This window comes from Tasmannia lanceolata, unplaced genomic scaffold, assembly GCF_043159265.1.
Source record: "Tasmannia lanceolata isolate RefF3 unplaced genomic scaffold, GAP_Taslan_0.1 ptg000004l, whole genome shotgun sequence".
Classification (NCBI taxonomy): Eukaryota; Viridiplantae; Streptophyta; class Magnoliopsida; order Canellales; family Winteraceae; genus Tasmannia; species Tasmannia lanceolata.
Window position 1 is genome coordinate 4,462,305 of NW_027518681.1, and position 14,256 is coordinate 4,476,560.

General features: G+C 40.9%; 1 protein-coding gene across 1 annotated transcript; it reads left to right on the forward strand.

Moving 5' to 3' along the window:
* The first annotated feature begins 11,398 nt into the window (after nt 1-11,398).
* On the forward strand, nt 11,399-14,256 carry LOC143876084 (protein SHORT-ROOT-like). Its single transcript, XM_077377707.1, has 2 exons — nt 11,399-12,785; nt 13,205-14,256. The coding sequence occupies exons 1-2, from the start codon at nt 12,018-12,020 to the stop codon at nt 13,877-13,879; spliced, it is 1,443 nt and encodes a 480-aa protein (XP_077233822.1). The 5' UTR covers nt 11,399-12,017; the 3' UTR covers nt 13,880-14,256.

A 14,256-nucleotide genomic window follows, 5' to 3' on the forward strand; every position in this document is an offset into this window, starting at 1 on the left:
AAAAAATTAGTACTGGAAAATAGAATGCAAGAATTAAAAGCTCTAGAAGATAGTGCTTTAGGGTGGGGGGGGGGGGGGGGGGGGAGAGGAATGGAAAGAATTGGGTAAACTTAATCAAGAACACCGGGCTTTTCTTCTACATGAGGAAATATCTTGGAGGCAGAAATCCCGAATTAAATGGTTGAAGGAAGGGGACAAAAACATTGCATTTTTTCATGCTATGGCGAGTGTTAGAAGGAGAAGAAACAAAATTAAAGTCCTTAATGCTGGTAATGATTTGATCACAAATAAGGATGATATCTCTCAAGCCTTTGTTGAATTCTTCTCATCCCTGTACACTTCTGAAAATTTATCTCGTCCAATTCCGGAGGATGTGGAGTTCAATAGTTTATCTTTAGAAGAGAGTTCTAATTTGGAAGGATCTTTTGAAGAGGATGAGGTGAATGTTGCCCTTTTTTCTATGGAGAGAGATAAGGCTCCTGGTCCTGACGGTTTCTGCCTAGCTTTCTTCCAATCCTGTTGGTCCAAAGTTTTCGCTGATCGTTTAAAAGTTGTTCTTCCTATGGTGGTGTCCGATACTCAAAGTGGTTTTGTAAGCAACAGACAAATTCTTGATTGTTCCCTGAGTGCGAATGAAGCAATCGATTACTTTTCGAGAAGTGGTGGAAAATGAGTGGTTTGTAAGTTGGATATGGAGAAGGCATATGACAGAGTTGAATGGGTTTATTTAGATTATATCCTGGGGAGAATGGGTTTCAGAAGTATTTGGAGAGGTTGGATCCGAAATTGTGTGTCTTCGGCTTGGTTCTCTATCGTGGTTAATGGTTCTCCTAAAGGTTTTTTTAAATCATCCAGAGGACTCAGGCAAGGTGATCCACTATCTCCTTTTCTTTTTGTTCTAGTCGCAGAAACTCTCAGTAAATTCATCCAAAAAGGTTGCGAGAAGAGTTTAATTGCAGGTTTTGAAGTTGGTAAGAATAAAGTGGAAGTGCCTATTTTGCAATTTGCAGATGACACCTTGCTTTTCTGTGTGCCGAAGAACAACAATATTTTAAACCTTAAGGCGATCCTAAGATGCAATGAACTGATAACAGGGCAGATGACAAATCTGTTAAAATCCATAATCTTTGCTATTAATATTTCTTCTGTAGAAATTGGTTTGTTTGCAGAAATCTTGGGGTGCAAGGTGGATTCTTTCCCATCTTCTTATCTTGGTCTGCCTTTGGGAGTTGGAAGACCAACAAAAGTCTTTGGGATCCAATTGTGGATAGAATTGAGAGGAGATTGGAAACTTGGAAGAGAAAATTAGTTTCGGGGAGGGGGGGGGGGATTAACTCTGATTAAATCGGTGCTGGCTAACATCCCAGTTTATTTTCTATCTTTCTTCAGGTGCCCGGCTAGTGTGGTTGTGAGGATTGAGAAAATCCAGCGTAGATTCCTTTGGGGCGGATCAAATCATGGGGGTGGAATTGCTTTAGTAAAATGGGATAAAGTTTGCCTTCCTCGTAAAAATGGAGGCCTGGGTATTCGTAGAATTAAGCAATTCAATCTCGCTCTTATGAGCAAATGATTGTGGAGATTTGGAGAAGAGAGGTCTGCTTTATGAGTGAGAGTTATTGGGAGTAAATATGGTTTTCTCTCCGGAAATTGGGAGTCAGACGATTGGTTTGAAAAGAAAGGTACAACTACCTGGAGGGATATTATTATTTTGAGCCATGAATTCAAAAAAGGGTGTTGCTTCAAAGTCTATTATGGAAATCGGATAAGATTTTGGATTGATTCGTGGTGTTCAAAGGACCCTCTGAATATTGTTTTCCCTGATCTTTTTATTGTAGCTATGGAAAAGAATGTTCTTGTCTGCGATTGCTTCGAAAGAGTGGATCAGAAAGTAGAGTGGCTCTTCATTATTTGATGTAATTGAAAAATGCTTTATAAAGAAGTCTGGTTCGGATAAAAGAATTTGGATGTTGGATTCGTCCAGATTTTTCTCGGTTAATTCATTTTATGATTGGGGTACTATCGACTCTGAGGAATCCTTATCGGCCAAGGTTTGGAATTTCTATTGTCCTCCAAGAGTAAGTTTCTTTGGGTGGTTTGTTAGTTGCTGTCGCATTCAGACTATTGAATTCTTAAGAAAGAAAGGTACGTGGCTAGTTGATCATTGTTCTTTATGCTTTAAGGATGGAGAATCAATTGATCATATATTCATACATTGTAGTTATGTTCGCGAAGTTTGGGGTTTGATTTTGGTGAGATTCGGTATTCAGTGGGTTTTTTCCGTACTCTACTGATCAAGTTCTTGAAAGGTGGGATTTTGTTCCTTGGAAGAAAAAAGGCAAGGTTCTTTGAAAAAATTGTTTATTGGCAGTCTAGTGGTTCATTTGGAAAGAGCGTAACGAGAGAATCTTTAATGGAAAGGCAAAATCTTCCTATGGTCTATATTTGAAGATTATTGCCCTGGCTATTCTATGGGCGAAAAGTTCTCCTCTTTTCTGTTCCGTTTCTGCTTATGATTTGTGGGAGGGTTGGCAGATCATATGCAATAAGGCGTCTTCCAAATCAAAGGTGATTCAAAAGTGGGCTCTTCCTCCCGTTGGTTTTTTCAAGCTTAATTTTGATGGTGCTTCTTTTGGGAATCCGGGTGCAGCTGAAATTAGTGGTCTTCTTAGGAATGATAGAGGTGAAGTGGTTTGGGCTTTTTCCGGTCCAATCGGTATAAGCGATTCTTCTGAGGCGGAAGTAAAAGCGGCTTATTCCGGAATATTACATTTAGATAATCTCATCCTGGGCAAGGTGATAGTAGAAGGGGACTCAACAAATGTGGTAAAATGACTTTTGGGTTTTGCTCCGCCGCCGTGGAGATTCCTTAGTTATAGATGAGATCTCGGATTACGTTTCTGATTCGGCTGCAGTTTTCTCACATATTCGGAGATCGGCAAATGACGAATCTGATTCCCTTGCCAAATCTGGGGTTAGCAGGGCTAGTTTAGAGTGGTTTGATTATCTCCCTCCGTAAATTGTATTTTCTTTTTCCTTTTCTTTGTATTTTGTGAACCTCCTCGGTTCTTTCTTTCAATATATTAATATTTCAAAAAAAGAAAGAAGCATGGGTGTTTGATCGAGTTCAGGAAATATGCTATGTAGAAGAGCTTGTTGAAGTAAGTCAGGAGGATTTATATGAGCTTGGCCTTTTAAGGGAAGAATTCAAGCATTTAATCTTGCAGGAGAAAATCCATTAGAGACAAAGATCCCGAGTAAAGTGGCTGAAAGAGGGAGATAAAAATACTCCCTACTTCTATGATATCACAAGTGCTAGAAGAAGAGGAAACAGGATTAGTGCCCTTCAGGTGAATGGTATCAAGTGCCCTTCAGGTGAATGGTATCAGATGCGAGGATAAGGACATCATCATTAAGGATATAGTTGATTTCTAGAACTATATTCATCTGAAAATGAAGGCCTTCCAAAGCCGGATGGAGTAGAATTTGAAAGTATTGACGAGTCTGACCACTACAACCTGGAAAAACCATTTCTTCAGGAGGAGATTAGAGCTAGCTTCTTTGAGCCAGGATTGTGCCCTGGCCTTTGATGAATTCTGCCTAGCCTTTTTCCAATCTTGCTGGGATGCTGTGAAGAGTGATATTTGCAATTTTTTAAGGATTTTTACGATGGATTGGGGTTAAAAAAGGCATTGGAGCTGTTAATTCCTAAAGTTAGTAGTGTAGACAAACTTGGGGAGTTTCGGCTGATTAGCTTGGTTGAGTGCCTTTACAAACTGCTAGCAAAAGTATCTGAATCTCATCCCAATTAGGGGCTTCTGTTTTTTCTTCTGATGTTCGGGAACATCTTGTCCCCGATTGATGTATTTTGGTGCTATTCTCATTAATAAAGTTACTTTTCAAAAAAAAAAAAAAAAACTGCTAGCAAAAGTTTTGGCAGACAGACTCAAGAAGGTGTTGTCCAAGATTATCTCATACATCAATCGGCTTTCATTCGGGAAGACAAATTCTTGATAGTGCATTAATAGCTAATGAGTTAGTGGATTACTATTACTATTCTAAGACAGGGAGGAAAGGAATACTATGCAAGCTGATAAAGCTTATGACCGAGTTGAACGGGAATGCCTTGATTATGTAATAGGTTGTATGGGGTTTGATGAGCGGTGGCGAAGTTGGATTAGAATATGCATCTCTTCAGCTTGGTTCTCAATTCTAGTGAATGATTCTTCTAAAGGATTCTTCAAATCCTCCCGTGGACTCCATCAAGGCGATCCCTTGTCCCCTTTCCTTTTCTTGTTAGCAGCAGAAGCTCTGAGTAGAATGATCAAAAAACGCCGAAGAAGCGGCCTCATTTTACGTTACTCTATCGGAAGGCATGGAATTGAGGTCACTCTCAATTTAGCAACTCTAAAACTTAGAAGCCCATGTTCTAGAATTCCTAACAAAGAGAGAACTCTAAGTTTGGAAACTCCAAACTTAGGAAACGTCCAATAGTAATGTAAGGAAAGAAATGCCAGGCTATTCAAGAACCGAGCTAAAAGCCATTGCCATGGTTTCTTCTAGGGTGAGGATCCCATCGCCTTTCAAGTTCTATTCCTAGCTCTGATATTAATAGAAGTTGGAAGGAGATTTGCTTTGAGTTAGTAAGGGATGGAGGACCCTATTATCACTAGACGGGTGCCGATTCTGGATGTTTCAAGCTAAATTTTGACGGGTCTAGTATGGGAAATCCTGAGCCAGCTAGAGTGGGAGGCTTTCTTAGAGATGAGAAGCGTGTAGTTAAATGGGCATTCTTTGGACCTATTGGGGATAAGAATGCCAATGCGACAGAAGTACCAACGACTTTTATAAAAAAAAAGGGGGGGAAACGTCCATATTTCATGAACAAAAACCCAATCTCTCTTCAATCGAGTTGTTCTTTAGGGCATGAGAGGATAGTAGACGATTGACTTTTTGATAGATTGATTGTTGATGGAGATTATCCTAACATCATTATATGTATGGATGACAGTAAGCCATGGTCGTGGGAGATTTGTGGATTTGATGGACGAGGTTCGTGACCGTGTTGATGGGCATCTTGTCTGTTTCTAGCATGTCGGCCACTCGGCCAATAGTGAGGCAGATCGCTTAGCTAGGGATGGGGTGAATCCGGCATTTTTGGAGATTTTTTACTATCTTTCCCTTAATTTGTTGTCTTCTTTTCCTATATCATCTCACTTGTGCTGTACCCACTCCCCTACCTCCCTGGTCTAGGAAAAAAAAATCCAAAACTGATTATTGGAATCAAACTTGAGCGTAAGTTTGTGTCATTATACTATCTTACAATCAAATACGTTAGGCGAGTCAAAGGTCGACCGACAGTCAAACACGTCATTAGGCTGATTATAGACTAATTAACTATGTAATAATAATAATAATAATAAATAAACTATGTAATAGTGGTGGTAAGGAAAAAAATATGTTGTGGGTCATCAACCAGATGATTTGAACCATCCATTTGTCAAAACAGGAGAGCAATCTGTTGATTTTTATTGCCCTTTATCTTGTGGATGGAATGACCACTCGGGGTGGGACAAAGATCATGTGATTCACGTCAAAATGACCTACAAGATCAACGGTCTCGAGTGCACTTTGCACATACATGTCTCCATGTGGGACCCAACAATTTAACATTAGGATTAATCCTGAGTGTTAGCATCTAATTCAAAAGCTTGGCATCTTTTCATCCTCTAATCATTAATTTAACATTAGGATTAATCCTGAGTGTTAGCATCTAATTCAAAAGCTTGGCATCTTTTCATCCTCTAATCATTTTGTTTTTCCGATGACGCAGGGTGTCCCCTCCCCCTTTGGGAGTAGGACTATTCCCATACGGATGCACGCAGTGGCCCACAAACCATTTGCATAAGGACAAGTCCGGGTGGGATTCGATCATTCAGAATGTGATAGGAACTGGGCCTCACTTGCTTTGACTTCTTGAAGGCAATATCAATTTTTAGTGTATAATTTCTGTGTAAGAACTCGAGTCAGTCACCAACTCCGATACCTTGGCCGAGTTCTTGTTGTTATTCAAGTTTTGCCCCACCAAGTCTACCAAAAAACCCCTTTGACTTGTTCGAGTTATAGGGAAATTAATCTAGTTAATCATTGGCTCACCCAGGTGGACTCTTTTACCTTGACCAAGTTCTTGTCTGTGCATGCTTTTACAGTGGGATAATCCAGGCTACATTTGAGTTAGCTGTTTTGGTATGGGACAGACCCATTGTGAGTCTAAAACCACCGATTATTGGACTCGAAATTATAATCGGTTTTAGTATCTAAAACGAACAGGTCCTCGGCCTCTATTTGCTGGCCGACTATAGGACCACAATTATACTTCAGATTATACTTCCACAGCTGGCCATCTGCGCTCACTCCTACTGTTAGATCATACCTCGCCAGTAACCCAGCCTCCAAATCCAGCCTGCCCGAAGAAGTTTCAGCAAAATGGATGGTCCTAGAATCTGTGTTGTCCTTCCTAACCACTTTAGAATTGAAGGCACTCACATCTTTATTCAAGGTCATGTAGAAGAGGAGTAGGTTGATAATCTTAAGGTGCTGCTTGTTTTGGATTTTGAGAAATCATTGTGAATCCAAAACTGATCATTGGATCCCCGACTGGAGTCATGGGGCCCACCGCCATTTAGATTTGAAACTGCTTAGTTGGAAACCCCTAAAATGGAAGATATGCTAGCTGACTGGTGGAATGACACGTTCCACGTGTAGGCAAGGCGGATGTGATCATCCCACCCAAAAACTCTGATACATCAAAAGAAAGCTAAAGGAGTGGAAAAAAAAAAGAAGAACAATTCTAGAGTGCAGGGGGAAAGAAAAGCATGGGTGTTTGATCGAGTTCGTAGAAGAGCGTGCTGAAGCAAGTCAGGAGGATTTATATGAGCTTGGCCTTTTAAGGGAAGAATTCAAGCGTTTAATCTTACAGGAGGAAATCCATTAGAGACAAAGATCCCGAGTTAAGTGGCTGAAAGAGGGAGATAAAAATACCCCCTACTTCTATGATATCACAAGTGCTAGGAGAAGAGGAAACATGATCAGTGCCCTTCAGGTGAATGGTACCAGATGCGAGGATAAGGACATCATCATTAGGGATATAGTTGATTTCTAGAATTATATTCATCTGAAAATGAAGGCCTTCTAAAGCCAGATGGAGTAGAATTTGAAACTATTAAAGAGTCTGACCACTGCAACCTGGAAAAACCATTTCTTGAGGGGGAGATCAGAGCTAGCTTTTTTTTCTTTGAGCCAGGATTGTGCCCCGGCTGTTGATGGATTATGCCTACCCTTTTTCCAACATTGCTGGGATGCTGTGGAGTGATATTTGCAATTTTTAAAGGATTTTTACGATGGATTGGGGTTATAAAAAGGCATTTGAGATGTTAATTCCTAAAGTTAATAGTGCAGACAAAGTTGGGGAGTTTCGGCCGATTAGCTTAGTTGGGTGCCTTTACAAACTGCTAGCAAAAGTTTTGGCACACAGACTCAAGAAGGTGTTGTCGAAGATTATCTCATCACATCAATCGACTTTCATTCGGGAAGACAAACTCTTGATAGTGCATTAATAGCTAATGAATTAGTGGATTACTATTCTAAGACAGGGAGGAAAGGAATAGTGTGCAAGCGGAGAAAGCTTATGACCGAGTTGAACGGGAATGCCTTGATTATGTACTAGGTCATATGGGGTTTGATGAGCGGTGGCGAAGTTGGATTAGAATATGCATCTCTTCAGCTTGGTTCTCAATTCTAGTGAATGATTCTTCTAATTCAAATCCTCCCGTGGATTCCGTCAAGGCGATCCCTTGTCCCCCTTCCTTTTCCTGTTAGCAGCAGAAGCTCTGAGTAGAATGATCGAAAAACGCGAAGAAGCGGCCTCATTTTATGTTACTCTATTGGAAGGCATGGAATTGAGGTCACTCTCAATTTAGCAACTCTAAAACTTAGAAGCCCATGTTCTAGAATTCCTAACAAAGAGAAAACTCTAAGTTTGGAAACTCCAAACTTAGGAAACGTCCAATAGTAATGGAAGGAAAGAAATGCCAGGCTATTCAAGAACCGAGCTAAAAGCCCTTCTCTTACATTCTCAAATATCATTGCCATCGTTTCTTCTCGGGTGAGGATCCCATCGCCTTTCAAGTTCTATTCCTAGCTCTGATATTAATAGAAGTTGGAAGGAGATTTGCTTTGAGTTAGTAAGGGATGGAGGACCTGATTATCACTAGATGGGTGCCGATCCTGGATGTTTCAAGCTAAATTTTAACGGGTCTAGTATGGGAAATCCTGAGCTAGCTAGAGTAGGAGGCTTTTTTAGAGATGAGAAGGGTGTAGTTAAATGGGCATTCTCGGGACCTATTGGGATAAGAATGCCAATGCGACAGGTGTTAGAGTTGTTCTTTAGGGCATGAGAGGATAGTAGACGATTGGCTTTTTGATAGATTGATTTTTTATGGAGATTATCGTAACATCATTATGTCGTGGGAGATTTGTGGATTTGATGGACGAGATTCGTGACCGTGTTGATGGGCATCTTGTCTGTTTCCAGCATGTCGGCCGCTCGGCCAATAGTGAGGCAGATCGCTTAGCTAGGGATGGGGTGAATCTGGCATTTTTGGAGATTTTTTATTTCCTTTCCCCGTAATTTGTGGTCTTCTTTTCCTTTATCATCTCACTTGTGCTGTATCCACTCCCCCGACCTCCTTGGTCTAGTAAAAAACCCCAAAACTGATTAGTGGAATCAAACTTAAGCGAAAATTTGTGTCATTAAACTATCTTACAATCAAAGACGTTAGGCGATTCAAAGGTCGACTGACAGTCAAACACGTCATTAGGCTGATTATAGACTAAGTAACAGTGGTGGTACTTTTTTTTCAAAAGGAAAAAATATAATGTTGTGGGTCATCTACGAGATGATTTGAACGATCCACTTGTCAAAACAGGAGAGCTTGCTTCTCAAATAAGAAGGAATCTCTACCGTGTACCCCACAACTTCATTTCTCAAAAAGTAAATGCTAAACTGACTGTTTGTATCCCACGTGTCCCATGTGGCAATAATCATGTCCGCAAAAAACTATACTCCAAATCGGATCGAAGATTTTTAGCAACTTCTCATCACCAGATACACTAGTTTTCTTGATTTTGTTTCCTGATTTTTAGCGACATCACCCTCATCTCCACTTCAAGACGCCGATTTATCGAGTTTTTCAGAGAAAAGCCAAACTGCTTATTTTTATTGCCCTATATCTTGTGGATGGAATGACCACTCGGGGTGGGACTAAGATCACGTGATTCACGTTGAAATGGCCTACAAGGTCAACGGTCTCGAGTGAACTTTGCACATACATGTCTCCATATGGGACCCAACAATTTAACATTAGGATTAATCCTGAGTGTTAGCATGTAATTCAAAATCTTGACATCTTTTCATCCTCTGATCATTTTTTTTTTTTTTTTAATTTTTTGATGAAGCAGGGTGTCCCCTACTCCCCTCCCCCTGGTGTCCCCTCCCCCTTTGGGAGTAGGACTATTCCCATACGGATGCACGCAGTGGCCCACAAACCGCGTGCATAAGGACAAGTCCGGGTGGGATTTGATCATTCATCCATCCTCTGATCATGATAGAATGTGATAGGAAGTGGGCCTCACTTGCCTTGACTTCTTGAAGGCAATATCAATTTTTAGTATATAATTTCTGTTTAGGGGAGTTACATCCCCCCCGCCCCCGCCCCCTCCCACGCCTTCCCCACTCAACTGACACGTGGTGCTATACAAAAGGTTTGAATTTTTTTACAGGATCTGATATTGGGTGAAATGATATGGTGTTTGTGCGTTACCCTTTGATATTTGATACAACAAAAGCCTCTTAAAAAATCGAACACCATATAAAAATTCCTCATATGGGGCCGACATGAGCGCGTTCCCAATAGTATGCTTTTGATTCTTTATTATTTTATTTTTCTAATCCATAATCAGCTTGACTAAGGTATCTTTTTCAACACACCTTCCACAATAAAATAAAAAAATAAAAATGAAAAAAATTATCATATGAGGATGGAGATGTAGGGGACTTCAAAACAACATTCACAAGACATAATCCCAACATGTCCTCAAAGAAACATGATTATGGGAATACCACTTCTGTCTCTACCCTCAAATCCATCATACTAACAATGTTCTTTTAAAATTTAATAGATTAAAAAGATAATCCCAAAACAAAAATCATATTATTGTTAATGCAATGACGTTTCATCTACACAATTATAATCCTTTTCATCAATTTATCAAGCACTGGTGTGACCCACATGACCCATCTCATCAATTTAGTAACTGAGTGGGACCCACATCACATCCACACATATCCTTAAGTTTAAAACTAAAATTAGTTGTATATAACCTAAAAAATGCCAAATGTATTTATAAACCAAGTAGAGATAGGTGACATAAGGAATATGTCCACATAATTCTTAAGATGCATTGTCATGGAGTTCAAAATAGTCAAGGCAAAGACAAAACCGTCCAAAATTTTCATGGTGATCCTAAAATGCCCTTGACCCACACCATTTCTTTTGTGTATGTACCTGGGCTTCCTTGGATTGAAAGGTAGGTAAGGTCTCTCCCAGATAACAGCCATGATAGCATCCAAATAACAAGGGACAAGATCCCCAAGCATGGATACCCTCTAATGATTGAAGGAACCCAAGAATAGGAAAGTCCCCCTAAACCTACACAGATATAGACCCTCCATCCATGTTTTGTCTATTCCATTAAATAAATAAATAAATACTTCGATTCGAATATGATCGGCGGGTCCCCTCCGATGTCCACGATAAGGATTGGATTTCGACGACGAAACTACTGGACTGTAGTAAATTTTTCAATGTAATTTGAAAGAATTCTTAGATTACGAAGGCCTAGCTAATTACTTAGAGAGAAACTGGAATTTGAGATTAAGATAGTGGTGTGATTCTGAGAGAGATGATGGAGAAGTAATGTGGAGATTCATAGCTCTCAAGATGTTCTAGTTACTTGTGGGAAGACTAGCTTTAGGGTTTTGAGATGGAGAGAGCCGCTAGAGCTTAGATGGGTAGCTTAGAGTTAGGTTTTGAAGACTTGAATGGACTTTATAAATACTATATACTGCTAAAAAGTAGAATAAAAGAGAGATAAAACATGTAGGAAAAAAAGGAAAAGACGAGGAGAGAGAAGATGTCCTCGATTTTGGAGATAGATTCATAGAAATAAATATTCAAAGCCAAGGGTGGTAGATGTTATAAATATATTTACACATGTATGGGCTGCAATGGTATGTCTAGAAAAGGAAAAAGGTGGGAATTTTGGCAGAGTTTGGAGAGGGATTAGGGGGCAAGGGAATTTGAAGGGTGGAGTGGTGGTGGGTTTGATGATGATGCACGCCTGTCACTTTTCTGACGTCCTCCTCCCAAAACCTTTTGGCACGCCTACTCCCACTCACAACCCCCCCCTCTCTCTCTCTCTCTCTACATGAAAGCAAAAACAGCCCACTAAACACTCACCCTTCATATATTTTTCATGCTAGTTTGTCAGAGCAAATTCGATTTCTAAAAACCAGGTAGTCTCTCCACCCAATCTAAGTTTTAACAGAAGACCCATATCTGTAATCCCACCATAAAATAATAAAGAGAGTGACAGAGAAGAAAGAAGAAAAAGGTCTCTCAAGGCAAGATTCATTCCCTACCATATAGAAAAGAAACCCCACTCATCTCTCATCGATTCCACCAAAAAGAAAGGCAAGACCAACTCACTCAGATTCCCCTCTCTTTCTCTAACCCTAAAATGTTAAAAGCCAAACCAGAATCACACCCCAAGATCCTCCTTTTCCCTCTCTCTTCTCCCCTTTTCATTCCACTGTTAAAAACACAAAACACTCACACCCCCAACCCAAAATGTCTCATTCCTACATGGGTTGTTGTAAGTTTTGAGTTGGGTTTGCTTACATGGATACCTTGTTTAGGTTAGTCAGTCTCCAATCCGACCAATCTTACAACTCAAGCAGAACCTCAACCAGCTCAAAATCCTCAACACAAAACCATCACCACCACCCAGAAGAATGCATCAATCTTTTCATGGATGAAGACGATTTCTCTTCTTCTTCTTCCAAACACTTCAACCCTTATCACCTCCGACCTTCCCCAACTCACCCCCCCAATTCTACTCCCATCACCCCTCCCTTTGAGCCCTCACAATTCAACTTCTCCTCCACTCCAAACCTCCAATTCCCATCTTCTAACAAATGGGCTTCAAGTCTCCTCCTCGAATGCGGCCGCGCAATGGCCGAAAAAAATAGCAACCGAGTTCAACAACTTATGTGGATGCTCAATGAACTCAGTTCTCCCTATGGAGACACCGATCAAAAACTTGCGGCCTACTTCCTCCAAGCCATCTTCTGCCAGATCACCAATTCCGGCGAGCGGACCCACCACACTCTCACCGCAGCCTCGGAGAAGAATTGCTCTTTCGAATCAACCCGAAAAACAATTCTCAAATTCCAAGAAGTTAGCCCATGGACTACTTTTGGCCATGTAGCCTCTAATGGTGCAATTCTTGAAGCTTTTGAAGGAGAGAACAAACTTCATATTATTGATATTAGTAACACATTTTGCACACAATGGCCCACTTTGCTCGAGTCCTTGGCCACCCGCAACGACGACACGCCCCACCTTCGTCTCACGACAGTGGTCGGAGATGCCGCCGGAGTCCAGAAGGTGATCTGAAACAACCAATTACTCAAAAAGCTTAGAGAGTTGATAAATTCGCACCCCCTGGAGGATAACTCGCAACCCTATCAAGGAGGGTATGTGGAAGGCTCTAACTCTATTTTAACGTCAAAGGGGTGCGAATCATCCTACAGGGGGTGCGAATTTATCATTGCCCAAAGCTTAAGCTATTAGAGTTTGATGTTATTTAATCATTTATACTTCAACACTCTCTTACGTGTGTGTGGCCTGTATTTGGGTTGGCCCTACACATGAATTTTAATATCAAATAGTTGGTGGGTTTTGAACTAGGACCTGTAGTGAGGCAAATAGGCGCTCTGATACCGTATGAAACAACTAATTACTTCAAAAGCTTAAGCTGTTAGAGTTGTTATTTAATCATTTTATACTTTTATATACTTCAACAGGTAATGAAAGAAATTGGAAACAGGATGGAGAAGTTTGCAAGATTAATGGGTGTTCCGTTCAAATTTAATGTAGTGCGCCATGCAGGAGACTTATCAGAGTTGAACTTTAATATGTTAGAGATCAATGAGGATGAGGCATTGGCAATAAATTGTGTGGGGACATTGCACTCTGTTGCACCAGTGGCGTCCCGGCGGGATGGTGTGATGTCAGCTTTCCGGCATCTCCGGCCGAAGATTGTGACGGTGGTGGAAGAGGAAGCTGATTTTTGTTATGAGAATAATAGTGGGGATGATGATTTTGTGAGGGGGTTTGAGGAGTGTTTGAGGTGGTTTGGGGTTTATTTGGAGGCTTTGGAGGAGAGTTTCCCACGTGCGAGCAATGAGAGATTTATGCTCGAGCGTGTGGCGGGCCGAGCTGTTGTGGATCTTATTGCCTGTCCTCAGGCGGAGTCGAGGGAGCGAAGGGAGGTGGCGGGGCGGTGGTCAGGGAGGCTCCTACGAGCCGGGTTTGCTCCGGCGGTGTTTAGTGATGACGTGGCGGATGACGTGAGAGCGTTGTTGAGGAGGTATAAAGAGGGGTGGAGTATGAATTCCGGCGGAGATGCCGCCGGAATATTCCTTGCGTGGAAGGAACAACCGGTGGTTTGGGCTTCGGCGTGGAAGGCCGGAATATGACAAACTCGGCCGGAATCCGGCGAAGGGATGGAGAGGATTGGCACTTGCATGGGGTGGAATTTGGTATGTTTTTTTTATGAGTTTACATGAGATAAAAAAAAGAAGAGAGGGATTGATTGAGAAAAAAGAAAAGAAAAAATGTTAGTGGTATTGTTTTATTGGTATGTGCTATATGTTTAGTTATTTACACCTTGGTTTGAGTTTAAATAATGGGACTACTCTCTTCAGTTTATACACTCCGAAGAGAAGGTGTATACTGTGGGGAGTGACATTAATTATGGAATTGTGTTTGCATTAGATGATGAGTATAGAGAGAAAATATGTTGTTTTCTTGTAGAGAGGAGAGAGAGGAATCTAAGAAAGAGAGGTTTGTTATA

Bases quoted from the DNA above. Each gene is read 5' to 3' on its own strand.
- LOC143876084 (XM_077377707.1), top strand. From the start codon at position 12,018: ATGGATACCTTGTTTAGGTTAGTCAGTCTCCAATCCGACCAATCTTAC. The intron at 12,786-13,204 runs GTGATCTGAAAC...ATACTTCAACAG, and splicing joins ATGCCGCCGGAGTCCAGAAG to GTAATGAAAGAAATTGGAAA.